This window comes from Magallana gigas, chromosome 3 (genome assembly GCF_963853765.1).
Source record: "Magallana gigas chromosome 3, xbMagGiga1.1, whole genome shotgun sequence".
NCBI classification, from domain to species: Eukaryota; Metazoa; Mollusca; class Bivalvia; order Ostreida; family Ostreidae; genus Magallana; species Magallana gigas.
In genome coordinates, this window is record NC_088855.1 from 25,260,149 (window position 1) to 25,277,942 (window position 17,794).

General features: G+C 35.2%; 1 protein-coding gene across 1 annotated transcript in view; it reads right to left on the reverse strand.

The window, feature by feature from the left end:
- LOC117692916 (N-acetylglucosaminyl-phosphatidylinositol de-N-acetylase) overlaps positions 1-17,794 on the reverse strand; it is a 149,123-nt gene that overhangs the window by 50,860 nt on the left and 80,469 nt on the right. The window contains exon 3 of the mRNA XM_066079067.1: positions 1,995-2,085. Coding sequence (XP_065935139.1) covers positions 1,995-2,018 — 24 coding nt within the window. The 5' untranslated portion in view covers positions 2,019-2,085. The remainder of the gene's footprint in view (positions 1-1,994; positions 2,086-17,794) is intronic.

The following is a 17,794-nucleotide window of genomic DNA, read 5'->3' on the forward strand; positions in this document are numbered from 1 at the left end:
CTGAAAATAAATTGGATTAGAAGCATGTCCATAAATGTCAGTAAAAAATCAAACAAGTTTTTTTTATTTAAAAAAGACGAACTAATTTTTAAAATTTTATTTATTTATGTAATTATACCTTTAATAAAGGAAATGTTTCGTTATTTTGTTAGCTTAATGACAAATAAAATCATTCTCTTTCCTTCAGTCATAAGGCTCCTGTGTTCAGTCTGTTTAGGGTTATTAGTCCAACCCTATGACCCACTTACAACCGTTATGTAGAGGATCTATTTCCAAACGGTTAAATTATGATTATTTTAGAATTTCTTTTGCAAAAAATGTTTTTGTAAATAAGTAACTTATCATTTTCTTGCGCCAATGAGGTTTTTTTTTTTAATTTACGGAATTGTGATAGAAAAAGACTTCAACTTCTCTTTCTTGAGGAAATTCTGGCTAAGTTGCCGATCACAAAACTTAATAGGGTCGTAAATTGTAGGGTTGGACGAAAGCAAACAGGAGTAGGCCCAATGGTGTTTTTTTTGTGACTTCTAGTGCCTGTGACTTGATCGGAAAGAACTTGGTCTTTTTAATCAATGCATGAAAAACAATAATTCAGACTACACGTACGTGATTGCATCAACATTATTTTTATTTTTACCAGAAAGAAAATTTCGGGTCGGAGGAAAAAATAAAATTAATAGCTAGTTCTGGTCCTTTTATTTTTATTTGAATTTTTAAAAAAATAGGGTCGGCGGGTTTGTAAATCGAAATTTCAAAAAATGCTGGCCTTATGAGACGTTGGCCACGAATTTACGACTTGTATTATTTTTCTAAAACGTTCAATTGTTGGGCTACAAAATGACATTTTTAAAGTATAGTGGGTCATCTCTCCACATTTTTGTTGATTAAAATCAGTGTAAATTCCATTAAACCTCATTTAGACTATACCAAAAATATGGAGCTCAGACCCACTCTATAAAAGAAAAGGCATTGAAGTTATGAAAATGTTACAAACCGATGTTACGTTAAAATTACATTGTTTTTAATTATTTTTAAAACAATTATTAGATTTAATGATATTTTAATTTTGCAGTATCTAATCATTCCTCATGATGCATGGGCATTTTGCACGCCTTATTCACCCATCTTCTTTGTGTAGATTTTATGCAATTCATCATTGAAGAAGGTGCAACAGAAAGTAGTTAGAGCATATCATCCTTTTGGCAAGACATTTCTATTGATCAATCAAAATTTCAGCGTCAATTGTAGAATTATAGGCAAGATACATAACTTGTTATTTCCTATTCAGAATGAACAAAAGCATGGCCTCAGTTCTGTAAGGAAAGCTCTGTATCTTGCCTATAATTCGAAACTTGACACAGCTGAATATGGTTAGTAAAGAGAAAATTGTAAACAATTAAAACAAAAGAAACATGCACTAATTAAAAACAAAGTAAGAGCACAATTTAATTTTCATAATATATTTATACCTATATATTTCTAGCAGCAAAAACAATCTCCATTTAGACTGAAAATGCAGAGCATCTTAACAAAACATGTTTCATTATAATCAACCATAACGTAGAGATCGTACCGAATTACCAATAGAATGTATAGTATATGTAGTTAGTGCATCAGATTTTGCTCATTTTGCGCAGGTAAACAATTAACTGTCTGATGTACCGAGGTTTATATTTATTCTGCAATTTATATTCGCCTTCTCATAAGGATGCTTTGTGCCAAATTTGGTTGAAATTGGCCCAGCCGTCTTAGAGAAGTTCAAAATGTAAAAAGTTTACAGACGGACAGACAGACGGATGGACAGATGGATGGACAGATGGACGACAGACAAAATGTGATCAGAATAGCTCACTTGAGCTTTCAGCTCAGGTGAGCTAAAAAGTACCATATTGTTAAAAAAAATACTGGTATGGTATTACGGTATACCATTTTATTTTTATTAGTATCCAACCCTATGCCTTTTGGAAGTATATATGCACCAAATGATATCTTACCAAATGTGGCTGTAAGTAGTACATGACTGGAAGAATAATTTTCTCCACATTTTTTAATTTCCATGGGTGTTCAGGATGATCTTGTAGGTCACTGCAATTGTAATTTCATGATGAATAATATATCAGAATTCACAAGGATATCCTACCCATTTATTGTACAGTTGTGAAGTTTGGGGTATGAAAAATAAGATGTCATTGAATGTGCACACTTGAAATGATATCCACTATTTACATCCACTAAGAATGGTACCCAAAATTTACATCCACTAGGTATGGTACCAAATGTTTAAAGCATCCAAAACCTATGGCTCAGATTCAGCATCCAAGCCTGTCAAGTGATTAAGTATAATAGAACACACCAATATAAGTTTGGTGAAATTAGGACCAGTAGTAAGCAATATATAGTCTTTAAAGGGCACCTGCACCAAAAGCCCTAACCTCCTCCAGCATCTAATACCTTTGGCTCAGATTCAGGATTCAAGCCTTTCAAGTGCATAAGTGTCATCAGATGCACCATCAATGCAAGTTGGGTGAAGATAGGACCAGTAATAACTTAGATGTGACTATCAAAGGGTACCTGCTCCCAAAACTTTACCCTGCTCCAAAAACCTTAACTTCTTCAAGTTTTTGAAATTCATGGCCCAGATTCAACATCTCAGTCTTTTAAGTCAGTAAGTAGGCCCAGGTACACCATCCATGCAAGTATGGTGAACATAAGTTATAACTTAGATTCAGGACTTGCTCCAAAAACTTTAAATAGGTCTGGACGCTGACGCTGGGGCTATAATATAAGCTCCCACCAACTTGGTCTCGGTGAGCAAAAAAATTCCTTCTGTGTAACTTGCTGATCATCAAAAATAATATTTTAAGGTGGGTCGCGGGTTTGCTTTTTTCATTAAATTATGTACTCAATTTGGACAACTCAAGAGGTTGTTTTGTGCACATTTGTTTATGACGTTTTAACGGAGACATCTCAAAGTTTCACCCTTCACATTTTCTAATGTCAAATGCTCTTAGTTATAATGTATAGTAATTCGATTTAGGTCTATAGTGTAAACACTGTAGTAGTAATTCATACCAAGTCTTAGTTTTCATGTAAGAATCGTAAGTTAGAAATGCAGATTGGAAGCAATACATCAGTCTGGGCGGACTCCGAAAACGGAGTTAATGGAAGTGATTTCTCAAAAGTAAAAATACTCCGAAAAAGGAGTTCGGCACATGCGCAGTTCATCAAAATATCACATTTTTACGTAAAAACAGGGCACTCAGGAAAATTGATCATACAATGCGGATTATTCATATGCATGCAGGTCTGAAAATACGTTTAAATGCTTTATAAGACATGTTGTGACAGAATGTATTTGGCAAAAACATATGTTCGTTTGGCAAATCAAAGTTGGTCAATTCTGTTGACGATGTCAATAAAAGTGAATAAACTACTGTTTTTTTATGATTTCACTATGATTGAAGAATATTTTTGTGCTGGGGTGTGAAATAAACTATTACTGTGAGTTTTATATCCCGTTTGTAGTCATAACACCGTTCTTTTAATCACGCATTGACTCGCTCAGTCGGCACTTATCATCGTAATTAGTCGGTATTTAAACAAATGTTAAAAAAAAACACATCAACATTATTAAAAGCTTGAATACTTACACGAGTGCAACATTTAAATTTCCATCTCCATACTTCCAAGTTTTAATTTGAAGTCCGATTTTTCATATGTTATAAGTCCTGGTCGACCACGTGTGATTTTAAATTTTTGTATGTATTTTTCCTGTTGTTTACCGAAATATTTCCACATATCTTATGAGGTACAATTATATGAGGTAAAATTAACCATTTCTGAGTCGTTTCCATTTTTTTCACGCTTCTGAAGGATTTTTAATCTATTTTTCAATCACGTTTTTACGGGGAAGGAAGGCAACTCTCCATTATTTACATTAGCTACAAAACGGAAGTTGAGAAAATCGCAATGCATGACGGTGCCAAAGACTCCGTTTTCGGAGTTAACTCCTTTTTCGGAGTCCGCCCAGACTGATACATCATTACATGTATTTACATAGATTATTATCAAGAATTGGAGCGTTACTTTTTAACTCTATGTGAAACTGTACATAAAGGCTAAGTAATGACAGTCATGTAGTCTCGAACTTTTGACAGAGAGAGATCTGTAAAATAGTTTGGGTCGGTAATAAAGTTTACAAGCGTTAATAGTAAGTATATCGTAACTATTTTGACCGAAAAAAGGGAGGAACAAAACAGGGAAATTAAATTTTCTAAATTAGTGTAAAGATTTTGATAACCAAAATAAAAGTCCATATCTTACAAATATCATCTGTTTTCTAGATTAAAGACTACACTGTATTTGCATATATTTACATTAACAACATTTCAACAAAAGAAAGTGGAAATGTGGAACCCACTTCAAAATTTGTACCACCCTTTCCACTAAATTTTAGAAATAATAAATATTATGTTCTGCATTCTCTCATTTAGAATAAGAGGGCAAAATTGGGCTTTTTGATACCTTTAATAGCAACTACCGTAATCCGGTGAATAAAATACGCAGTAGTGTACAATACGCACCCCCCACTTTGGGCCTGAAAATGGTGAAAAAAAGCTTGTTGGGGTGTATAATACGCATCAAAAAAATTGACCAAACGGTAATCCTGAGTATCAACAAAGCAGTTATACTTTGTATGCACGCTCAACTTCATCGCGGGAATACGCTACCGGAAATAAGAAAAACACAATATTTTCTTAGATACGGATATATTGTAACTAATACATCAAGGTAATATCTTTAATTCATAATCAATGTTTTAAATGGACCTAGTATTAAATATTCTACCGTAAATAAAATCAACTACTTTTAACAAGCGTTATATAATTGTTTAGTCATTACAAACCCTGTGAAGTGAAAAAGGGACAATGTACAGGTATGGAGATAATGGACCTTATTAAATTCTTAAATGACTCTGATCAAAGTGATCAATTAGAGGCCTGGAACAAAATAAAATATATGCACAAATAGTTGTGTTGTGTATAGTACACATAGCCTAAGGGGGGTGTCTGAGATACCCAAGGTGTCAAGCGTTAGCGGTGGGGGAGCACAACTAGTACTGTTTCAATGGCTTCAATTGACGGAATAGGTTATAGAATTATTTATATTCATAATTATTTGCAATAAACTAATTAGCATTACATGAAACTGGTTAAACGTGAGCCAAATGATGTGTAAGCTGTTTTCAAAGATCGGTTACAAATAGCACGTGGCCATCCAAGTCCGCATTCTATCAATAACAGCTGTAATGGTGGCGTACAGGGAGATAAAGAATAAGCAGTTCAAATTAATTTTTAAAGGCCATTTTGAAACAGTTTATTTATTAACAGACTTAAAGTATACATTTTCTTTAATTACATGCTATAACAATGATTTCCTAAGGGTTAAATAACAATATATATGTGATAATGAAGTAATGTTGCCATGTATAGCGGGGTATCGGTCCTGTCTGTGAACAGCATAGGTAATACGGCAGTATGATACCCTGTGCTTCAGCTAGGGAAAAAATATGTCCAAATCCTATAGAAATGTATAATACGCACCCCTTTCTCACGGTAAAAAATGCTGGGAAAAAAGTGCGTATTATATTCACCGGATTACGGTAAACAAATCTTTATAATTTAAAAAAAAGAAAAGAAAAAAAAAAGAACATTTTCATAATACAAAAAGCAAAATTAAGAATTATTGTTTTTTACAGACCAATGCTATACAGGGGTATATGGGAGGCCTTATAACTTAGAATTCATAGTAAAGATATGCTTTTGTTTAATCTCTGTATTATTTTCATACTCTCCAAAATTGCTATTTCAGAAATGTAAGCTTCTAGTTTTACTTTAAGAAGTCTAAATTTGATTTTTAAGTGATTGTTATCACTAAATAAGCGGAACGGGTTAAAAATAAATGATGTCGTACTCATGACGTCAAAAACAAAACAAGAGGCCCAGGGGCCACATCGCTCACCTGAGCAACAATTGCCTTAATTCTGATCAAATTAGCATTACAGTATCAAAATATCTTGACAACTGAGTACAGTAGATCTTGCTAAAAAAAATTAAAAATCTGCCAATTATTATCCACCTCTTATTTTTTGGTAAATACCAAGCCCCTTTTGTTGTTGTACCTCTAAGATTTTTCTCTATTCCTATATACCCCCCCCCCCCCCCCCCCCAATTTCGTGGCCCCACTATTCTCTAGGGAATCATGGTTTCATAAAACTTAAATCTACCTTTAATTTCATAAACTGTGCTTTCACACTAAGTACTGAGTTTTGGACCAAAAACTTTCCAAGAATATTTTTAAAGATTTTCTCTATATATTCCTATGTAAAAATTCAAACCGCCATCACGGTCCCGCCCTACCACTAGGGACTGTGATTTTGCAAACTTGAATTTACACTACCCGAGGATGCCTCTACACAAGTTTAAGCTTTTCTGGCCAAATAGTCTTTAAAAAGAAGATTTTGAAAGAATTTCTCTATATATTCCTGAGTAAAATTTCATCCCCCATTGTGGCCTCACCCTACCCCTGGACTATTATTTAAACAAACTTGAATCTATATGATCTGGGGATGCCTCCACTCAAATTTGGGCTTTCCTGGCCTAATACTTTTAAGAAGAAGACTTTTAAAGATATTCTCTATATATAAAAATGTATCCCCCATTGTGGCCCCGCCCTACCCCAAGGGACCATGGTTTGAACAAACTTGAACTACATTATCTGAGGATGGTAACACGCCAATTTGAGATTTCTTGGCCAAATAGTTATTAAAAGAAATTTTTTTAAAGATTTTCTCTATATACTCTTATGTAAAAATTGATCCCCCGATTGTGGCCCCACCCTACCCCCGGGGACTATGATTTGAAGAAACGTGAATCTACACTACCTGAGGATGCTTCCATTTTAATTTGAGCTTTTCTGGCATAATAGATTTTGAGAATAAGATTTTTAAAGATTTTCTCTATATATATTCCTATGTAAAACTTGATCCCCCAATTGTGGCCCCACCCTACCCCCAGGGATCATGATTTGAACAGACTTAAATCTACACTACCTGAGGATGCTTCCATTTAAATTTGAGCTTTTCTGGCCAAATAGTTTTTGAGAAGAGGATTTTGAAAGATTTTCTCTATATATTCCTATTTAAAACACGATCCCCCTATTGTGGCCCCACCCTACCCCCGGGGACCAAGATTTGAACAAAAGTGAATCTACACTACCTGAGGATGCTTCCATTTTAATTTGAGCTTATCTGGCCTAATAGATTTTGAGAATAAGATTTTTAAAGATTTTCTCTATATATATTCCTATGTAAAACTTGATCCCCCAATTGTGGCCCCACCCTACCCCCAGGGATCATGATTTGAACAGACTTAAATCTACACTACCTGAGGATGCTTCCATTTTAATTTGAGCTTTTCTGGCCAAATAGTTTTTGAGAAGAAGATTTTTAAAGATTTTCTCTATATATTCTTATGTAAAACTTGATTCCCCAATTGTGGCCCCATCCTACCCCCAGGGACCATGATTTGAACAAACTTAAATCTTCACTTCCTGAGCATGCTTCCAATTTAATTTGAGCTTTTCTGGCCTAATAGTTTTTGAGAAGAAGATTCTTGAAGATTTTCTCTATATTCCTATGTAAAACTTGGCCCCACCCTACCCCCGGGGACCATGATTTGAACAAACTTGAATTTACACTTCCTGAAGATGCTTCCATTTTAATTTGAGCTTTTCTGGCATAATGGTTTTTGAGAAGAAGATTTTTAAAGATTTTCTCTATATATTCCAATGTACAACTTGATCCCCCAATTGTGGCCCCACCCTACCCCCGGGAACCATGATTTGAACAATTTTGAATCTACACTTCCTGAAGATGCTTCCATTTTAATTTGAGCTTTTCTGGCCTGATAGTTTTTGAGAAGAAGATTTTTAAAGATTTTCTCTATATATTCCTATGTAAAACTTGATCCCCCTCTTGTGGCCCCTCCCTACCCCCGGGGACCATGATTTGAACAAGAGGCCCATGGGCCACATCGCTCACCTGAGGAACAATAGGTATGATAAAATCAGCTTAATGGAGTCATAATACAAACTATCTGGACAATGTACAATAATACATGTAGATCCTGTATAAATAAAATCCATTTTCCCCTGGATATTCTTATGTTTATAATCATTAGTCCCTTTTCTAACAAGATGATTTTATAGTCTTATCATATGTTGAGTATTGCAGTTCTCAAAATGATCCTTAACAATAGTTTATATATTAGATATAAACGTACATCAAACTATGAACCTTCTCCGGAGGCCAAAGAATTGTCCTGGGGCCAAAGTCTTAACAATTATAAAGAAACATCTGGCTGATTAGTTTCTGAGAAGATTTTTAAAGATTTACCCTATATATTCCTTTGTTAAATTTTGACCCCCCCCCCCCATTGTGGCCCCACCCTACCCCTGGGGATCATGATTTTCACAACCATGAATCTACACTACCTGAGGATGCTTTCACACACGTTTCAGCTTTCCTGGCTGATTAGTTTCTGAGAAGAAGATTTTTAAAGATTTACTCTGTTTATTCCTATCTAAAACATCGACCTCCCATTGTGGCCCAAACCTACCCCCAGGGTTATGATTTTCACAAATTTGAATCTACACTACCTGAGGATGCTTCCACACAAGTTTCAGCTTTCCTGGCTAATTAGTTTCTGAGAAGAAGATTTTTAAAGATTTACTCTATTTAATCATATGTTAAACTTCGACCCCCCATTGTGGCCCCATTCTACCCCCAGGGGTTATTATTTTCACAACTTTGAATCAACACTACCTGAGGATGCTTCCAAAGAAGTTTCAGCATTGCCGGCTGATTAGTTTCTGAGAAGAAGATTTTTAAAGATTTACTCTATATATTCCTATGTTTAACTTCGATCCCCCATTGTGGCCCCACCCTTCCCCCGGGGGTCATGATTTTCACAACTATGAATTTACACTACCTGAGGATGCATCCACAAAAGTGTCAGCTTTCCTGGCTGATTAGTTTCTAAGAAGAAGATTTTTAAAGATTTACTCTATATATTCCTATTTTAAACCTCGATCCCCCATTGTGGCCCCACCCTACCCCCGGGGGCCATGATTTTCACAACTATGAATCTACACTACCTGAGGATGCTTTCACACAAGTTTCAGCTTTCCTGGCTGATTAGTTTCTGAGAAGAAGATTTTTAAAGATTTACTCTATATATTCCTATGTTAAACTTCGATCCCCCATTGTGGCCTCACTGTACCCCGGGGGTCATGATTTTCACAACTTTGAATCTACACTACCTGAGGATCCTTCCACACAAGTGTCAGCTTTCCTGGCCGATTAGTTTCTGAGAAGAAGATTTTTAAAGATTTATTCTATATATTCCTATGTAAAACTTCGATCCTTCATTGTGGCCCAACCCTACCTCCGGGGATCATGATTTTCACAACTTTGAATCTACATTACCTGATGATGCTTTCACACAAGTTTCAGCTTTCCTGGCTGATTAGTTTCTGAGGAGAAGATTTTTAAAGATTTACTCTATATATTCATTTGTTAAAATTCGACCCCCCCATTGTGGCCCCACCCTCAGGTGAGCTAAAAAGGTTAAGTTTACAATACAATAAGTTGTTAAAGTTGGTTTCTGGAAGAACAGACTTTGAAAATTTTCTTAATAAATATTGACAAATATTTTACTTTTTTAAGCTTTAGTTTTTAAGATCTGTGTACAAACATAGAATTGTGAGCAAATCGCTGTATCTTGCTTATAATTCGAAGCTTAACACTCAAATATGGTTAGTAAATAGAAATTGTAAACAATTAAACACAAGAAACATGCACTACATGTATAACAAATAAAGAACACAATTTATTTTTTCGAAATGAATCATATATATATACATGTATATACCTACATATTTCCGTCAGCGATATCAAACTCTATTTAAACTGAATAATCTCGAAAAAATGCCGAGCATCTCAACAAAACCTATTGCATTAATCTACATGTACCATTACGCAAAAGATAATGCCGAATTACCGATAGAATGAATTGTATTTCAGTACCCGTCCCCTACATCCGATTTTGCTTAATTTGCGCAGGTAAACAGTTAACTGTTTGATTTACCGAAGTCTCTGTTTGATTTGATACGTAAAAATCACGAAATACAGACGATAGTTTCCAGGTTACAAAGCATAATGAGAACGAAACGAAAATCAGAACAAGCTAACACCAACGTCATGTGTGAAAACTGTCAACGCATTGAAATATTTAGCCTCAATTTACTTCACAAAATCGGCACCAATATATTTTGTATGTTTCAAAATTTCCCTTCATACGCGAACTGTTGCACAACAAGCAAATTCATCATAGTCAGATCGACCCTTTTCCGTATAATGTCATGGCTGCTTTAAACAAAGAACCTCGTTTTAGAAGTATGGAATCATTTTACCGGATGCCGAACCCGAAGCTATTAAACTGATTGAAACACGCATTTCCTTTATTATTATTTTCGTAATAACTCAGATTTGAAACAAAATTTCCACTTAATTTTTGCAATTTATATTTTCCTTCCCATAAGGATAATTTATGCTAAACTATGTTGAATTTGCCTCGGTAGTTCTTGAGAAGAAGATTTTTAAAAATGCACCCCCCTTTTTCTACAGTTTCAAGGTTTTCTCCGCTTTGAATACAGATCAAACTTTTATTTCTGCAATTTATATTCGCCCTCCCATAAGGATGATTTGTGCCAAATTTGGTTGAAATTGGATAAGCGGTTTTAGAGAAGAAGTTCAAAATGTAAAAAGTTTACAGACGGACAGACGGACGGACAGACGGACGACGGACAAAATGTGATCAGAATAGCTCACTTGAGCTTTCAGCTCAGGTGAGCTAACAAAAGTGAATCTACACTACCTGAAGATGCCTCCACACAAGTTTAAGCTTTTCCGGCTGAATAGTTTTTGAGAAGAAGATTTTTGAAAAATACCAACAAATTTTTAATAATTCTCAATTATCTCCCCTTTAAAAAGGGCGTGGCACTTCATTTGAACAAACTTGAATTCCCTTCACCTAGTGGTGCTTTGTGCCAAATTTGGTTGAAATCTGTCCAGTGGTTCTTGAGAAGAAGATGAAAATGTGAAAAGTTAACAACAACGACGACAACGACGACGACGACAACGACAACGACAGACAACGGACAAATTGTGATCAGAAAAGCTCACTTGAGCCTTTGGCTCAGGTGAGCTAAAAATACATCAATTTTCAGTTAAATTATCAAAAATACAGATAAAATAGCAAAAAATCTAGCGAGAACACATATAATTTTTTTACACTAATTTATTTTAAATCACTTTTTCTTTACGCACAGAAACAGAGGATAAATTTGTCTAAATTGTTTAAAAGTTAATGGCAATTTTTCAAAAAAACCTAATCTCAAACAAGAGGCCCATGGGCCACATCGCTCACCTGAGGAACAATAGGTATGATAAAGTCAGCTTAATGGAGTCATAATACAATCTGGACAATGTACATTAATACATGTAGATCCTGTATAAATAAAATCCATTTTTCCCCCTTGGAACTTGGATAGCCCTGATTGCTGAAAATATTTACAAGAGCAGACTTTAATCACCGCTCCTGCACATATATAGGGACTCAACGTTATGCAGGCAGGGATGACCGCACACCTACGCAACTCAACAGGTACCAACGTTAATGCAAGCAGAGATAACGCAAGCAGGGATGACCTCACACTTGCGCCAACAGCTCAACCTAACGCAGGGAGTGCCGCACACTTGCGCTAGAAAGGCCAGAACACCAGCAGGGATGACCATACACTAGTGCTCCGCCGCAACCACCACCAATACAAGCAGGTATGACCGCATATTTGTATTAATGCGATACAGGGCAGAAATGACCGCATATTCTGTATCGTTGGTTAGAAAAACACGAAGAATAGAAAGAGCAGGGAGGTCAACACCCTCAAACTCTCCGTACCTGTTCAAGTTTAACCCCAAACAGTCGCTCATTGCAATGCAATAGACACTGTCCCTATATATGTGCCGCCTAAAATAATTCATATTATCTATAAATTGGAAATCAAAAATAAACAAACTAATCCAGCCTAACCCAAAACTACTTATGCAGAACAACTTATATACATTGAATATTTATTATTGTATAAAAATAATCATCACATTAATTGGTTAACAGTGGATGCATTAATTAAAATAATCAAGAATCAATAAATCAAGGGCAATAACTCAAAACAGTAATACAAAAAGATTCTAATGAAAAAATAGCTGCCTGCTTCAATTTTATAGTCATATCACATGTTGAGTATTGCAGTTCTCAAAAAGATCCTTTACAATTGTTTATATATGGGATATTTAGCTACATCAAACTCTGAACCTTCTTGTGAGGCCGAAGAATTGTCCTGGAGCCAAAGTCTTAACAATTATAAAGAATCATCTTGCTGATTAGTTTCTGAGAAGAAGATTTTTAAAGATTTACTCTTTATTCCTATGTAAAACTTTAACACACCCCCCCCCCCCCCATGTGGCCTCACCCTACCCCCAGGGGTCATGATTTTCACAACTTTGAATCTACACTACCTTAGGATACTTCCCACAAGTTTCAGCTTTCCTGGCTGATTAGTTTCTGAGAAGAAGATTTTTAAAGATTTACTCTATATATTCCTATGTAAAATTTTAACACCCCTCCCCCCCAATGTGGCCTCACCCTACCCCCAGGGATCATGATTTTTACAACTTTGAATCTACACTACCTGAGGATGCTTCCACACAAGTTTCAGCTTTCCTGGCTGATTAGTTTCTGAGAAAAAGATTTTTAAAGATTTACTCTATATATTCATATGTAAAACTTCGACCCCCCATTGTGGCCCCAACCTAACCCCAGGGGTTATGATTTTCACAACTTTGAATCTACACTACCTGAGGATGCCTCCACACAAGTTTCAGCTTTCCTGGCTTTCTAGTTTCTGAGAAGAAGATTTTTAAAGATTTATTCTATACATTCCTATGTAAAATTTCGACCCCCCATTGTGGCCCCACCCTACCCCCGGGGGTCATGATTTTCACAACTTTGAATCTTCACTACCTGATGATGCTTCCACACAAGTTTCAGCTTTCCTGGCTGTTTAGTTTCTGAGAAGAAGATTTTTTAAGATTTACTCTATATATTCCTATGTAAAACTTCGACCCCCCCATTGTGGCCCCACCCTACCCCCGGGGGTTATGATTTTCACAACTTTGAATCTACACTACCTGAGGATGCTTCCACACAAGTTTCAGCTTTCCTGGCTGATTAGTTTCTGAGAAGAAGATTTTTAAAAATTTATTCTATATATTCCTATGTAAAACTTCGACCCCCCATTGTGGCCCCACCCTACCCCCGGGGGTCATGATTTTCACAACTTTGAATCTACACTACCTGAGGATGCTTCCACACAAGTTTCAGCTTTCCTGGCTGTTTAGTTTCTGAGAAGAAGATTTTTAAAGATTTACTCTATATATTCCTATGTAAAACTTCGACCCCCCATTGTGGCCCCACCCTACCCCCGGGGGTCATGAATTTCACAACTTTGAATCTACACTACCTGAGGATGCTTCCACACAAGTTTCAGCTTTCCTGGCTTTCTGGTTCTTGAGAAGAAGATTTTTGAAAATTTCTCAAAATTTTTCATTAATTTCTAATTATCTCCCCTTGAAAACGGGTGTGGCCCTTAATTTTCACAATTTTGAATCCCCTTTGCCTAAGGATGATTTGTGCCAAGTTTGGTTGAAATTGGCCTTGTAGTTCTTGAGAAGATGTTGAAAATGTGAAAAGTTTACGGACAGACGGACGGACAGACGGACGGACGGACAGACGGACGACAGACAAAATGTGATCAGAATAGCTCACTTGAGCTTTCAGCTCAGGTGAGCTAAAAATGCTTATTTTCCTACTATGTAATCATTAGAAAAGCGTCAAAATAGCACCATTAACAATACCAAGTTCAAGGCGGTATTGCATAAAAATGGCGTAGGCAAATTTGATGAATATTTTATATAATAAACTGTAAATACTACAGAACGATTTGACAAATTTTCAGGGTATGTTTTCTCGTGAGATTTTTTATGGGGTAAACCCGCGACCCACCTTAAGTACGTTCAAATAACTTTTCACAGATAATTGATTAAATGACTCAGAGATAGATGTGAATTTTAGGAGTAAGATGCTTTCTTTGGACATGAAGGTAGTAGTCATTGCAGAAAATATTAACATAACCCATGTAAGCAGGTTACATACATGTATTTTTTCTACAATGCTAACTACCTTCATTTTATTGTTTAGAAAAAGAACACATTGTCAATGATGTTCACTAAATCTTAAAGTGTTTAATTTTACTTGAAAATTATATCCTAACAATAGATACTGTTGATGCTGTCTGTTCCTCTTACATGTAGGTGGCACAGGACAATTTTTTAAAAACAATTCATTGTAGTCAGGGGATGTGTGTCTTCTTAACTCTGTAACTAGAATTTCCTCAGTTCCCATAAAAATGTGTTGTGATTGAAAGCCTGTATATAAAACGTGTTTTGAAAAAGAAAGAAAGAAAATGTTTTAGGAAAACTATCTGTCGAACACAGTTTATGTATTCGTTTCAAACATTCTTTAAAAAATGAGATGTTTAATGGCGAGTTAAATTTTTAGAGGGTAGCAAGCATTGTTACATGTACTCATGATTCATGTCAGGAATTGTGATTTTTGGGAGTTGATTTTAATCAACTCTCCTATGCAGTTACTCTAGCAAACCGAAACTGAAACTGTGTTTGCACCTAAGCACAAATCATCGCCGCTGACAAGAATTAGTTCTTGAAAATAATCGATAAATTTCGATGTTATGTACGCTGAAGCATTTTTTTAAAGGAAACTTATTTACAAATACCTTGGAAATAGTCAGATTTTAAATTGTACGAACAATTAGAAGTTTTTTGTAGTCGTGTGTATTCCTACACCAGAGTTCAATATATAGTTTCGTTCAAACATCGGCTGTCTCCTTACATCTCCGGCAAGTAGAGAGTCAGTCTATATTTAGAGGTCGCATCATCAAGCTATCACGTGACCTGGTATCTCTTACTTGTCGGAGATTAACAGGGACAGCCGAGCATCTGGTTGAAAGAGACTAGAGTTCATTATTGGTTGGATCCATACAATTTTTGAAATATTTGGAATACCAAAACATAGTTTGATGAAATCAATTCTATTTCAAAATATTACACAACATGATTCATTAGAGGTTTTCTCGAAATTCTTGTCGGAAAAGTCAGAGAATTCATATTATAAAAATGTGCATAATTCAAATGCAGATTATAAACTACTTGCCAAGCAAACTAGCATATCGTTGATTTTAAAATAAATAATATTCGATAAAATCAACTCCCGTCAGTATATCAGTACTTTGATTTAAAAACCGAACTCGCCTACAAAACACGTAACCTTTTCTCTAAGATAACTTCTTTATTTAAAAATATTTCTAAATTTTTGAAAACTATGTGCAAGTTTAGAATTGTTGCATGATGACAAAATTTACAGACCCCTGAAACATACTACTACACCAAAAAACGTGCGAAATACGTGCGAGAAACATTTCGTGTAAACACTAGCGTTTCGTGTGATTGTGAAACGTTTCGTGTAAACCATTTAGCGTTTCGGGCAAAGCGTGTAAATCGTTTCGGACGAAGCGTGCGAGAACCGCGTAAAACATTCATCAGATTTCATTCGGAACTCTCTGACAATTCAATTGTTTCAAAATGGCGCCCGTGTTTTACATTACTTTAAAATGTTTGTGATTGGCAAAACTCTTTTGTACATGTAGGTATTTTCATGAAAAAAAATCTACAAGAAATGATAATATTAGAGAGGTTTAGCAGACCAACGTGTACGTGTACTTGTACGTGTAGGTTACAAGTTAGAACTACCCGTACCAGCTCAATTACTTTTCTTGTTTAGCAGTTGTAACGTGTACTTGTACGTTTAAATGTTTTAATATAATTATGGATATCCTCTCCTACTAAGCTGAGGATGTTGGTTATAAACGAAAAGTAGGAATTCTGCATGTGTTAATTTTATTAAACATCATTTATTATATATGCAAATTTTTATTTTTCACAAATTAATAAGATAACGGAGCCATTGCATGTTTTGGAGGAAGAGATGCGTGAAATAAAACTCCAATAACATATTAAACGCTAATGAAAATTTATGTTGGTAGATATCAGTATATGCATTGAATATTCAGGCTTAAGAAAAGTTAACACATTTTTTCAAATTAATAGACAACAGGGAAACAGAGGCTACAAGTTCGACCTTACGGTTACTTTACAATTTACACGTATGTTCATTCGGGTACATACGTGTATAAATTCGTCATTACACAAACCGATGACGTAATGCACATATTTTCCGTTCTACACGTACACGTACACATACACGTTGGTTTGCTAAACCTCTCTAATACTTATCTTTTTACAAAATTGAATTAATTTTTAACAAACAAAAGAAAGGTATATGTTTTAAAAAATGACTTGTTACAGAGTAGATTTATATATAACGTTTTTATACGATGTTTCAGTACTTATACAATATTAAAATTCGCTATACATAAAAATATTAAATACAGTTAGCAAAACATGATTTCTGTTAGAACAAACCTAAACCACTTTTACAACGAAGTACATTGAAGCGTTTAATATGCATTTACTCCAGAAAAGTTGTTATAATGTTTTGACTGACCTTTGTCCAATCAGATTGTAGAACGCGGAGTTGAGACATTACCGGTCGTGACTTCATTTGAGAGAGAGAGAGAGAGAAAGAGAGAGAGAGTGTTACAGAGAGAGAGAGAGAGTTAACTGGTTAATGGAGTAAATTATGGATGACGCAGATGAGTGAACTATCTATCAACAATAGTTATCGTATAAAGTGACAAATCACGGTCTATAGTATGTCCCAAGTTATTGATTCCATCAAATTTTGATGATTTTTAATAAAAATACACATACCTGTGAAAGAAACACAACTGAAATTGTTGAAAGGGAATATATCCAAGATATCTTCATTGAACAATTTTCACTCATAAAATTTCACAGGAACGAAAACAATTTTCTTACGGAGATGTTTACATCTTTTCTCCGTTCGGAAGTACTCGGGATACCTCGCGCAATTTTTTAACGTTATCATCCGGGCTTATTAATGGCTGATGCAATGCAAAATCCCCGTAGACTTTCAATATTGGGATGTGTATTGAAACCTGAAGCGGTAGAGGGGGCGTTTCAACACATATAATCTGGACATTTTTCATATAAGTGGATGAACGTAGTTTGAGCACAAAGGTGTTTACTATTATTGAAATATCAAGCAAAAAGTGGTGGAAGAAAAAACTCGGGACATAGTATAGTATATCTTATAAATTTATGAAACTTTGAAGTGTTTTGAAATTCTTTAACCAGGGAATAACGATGTCTATATATAGATCAGTAATAGGATAAGGTAATGTCAAACATCGAAGACTGTACGAATATTTAAGAAACTGTTTTTATTACAAGTGTTACCGTTAATAATCAAATCAAAGTTTGCCGAATTCTCCTGGAATTAAGGTTGTAAATTTACTTTGTATAAAAACTTTCTTCAAGGTTACTCAGTGTGAAACA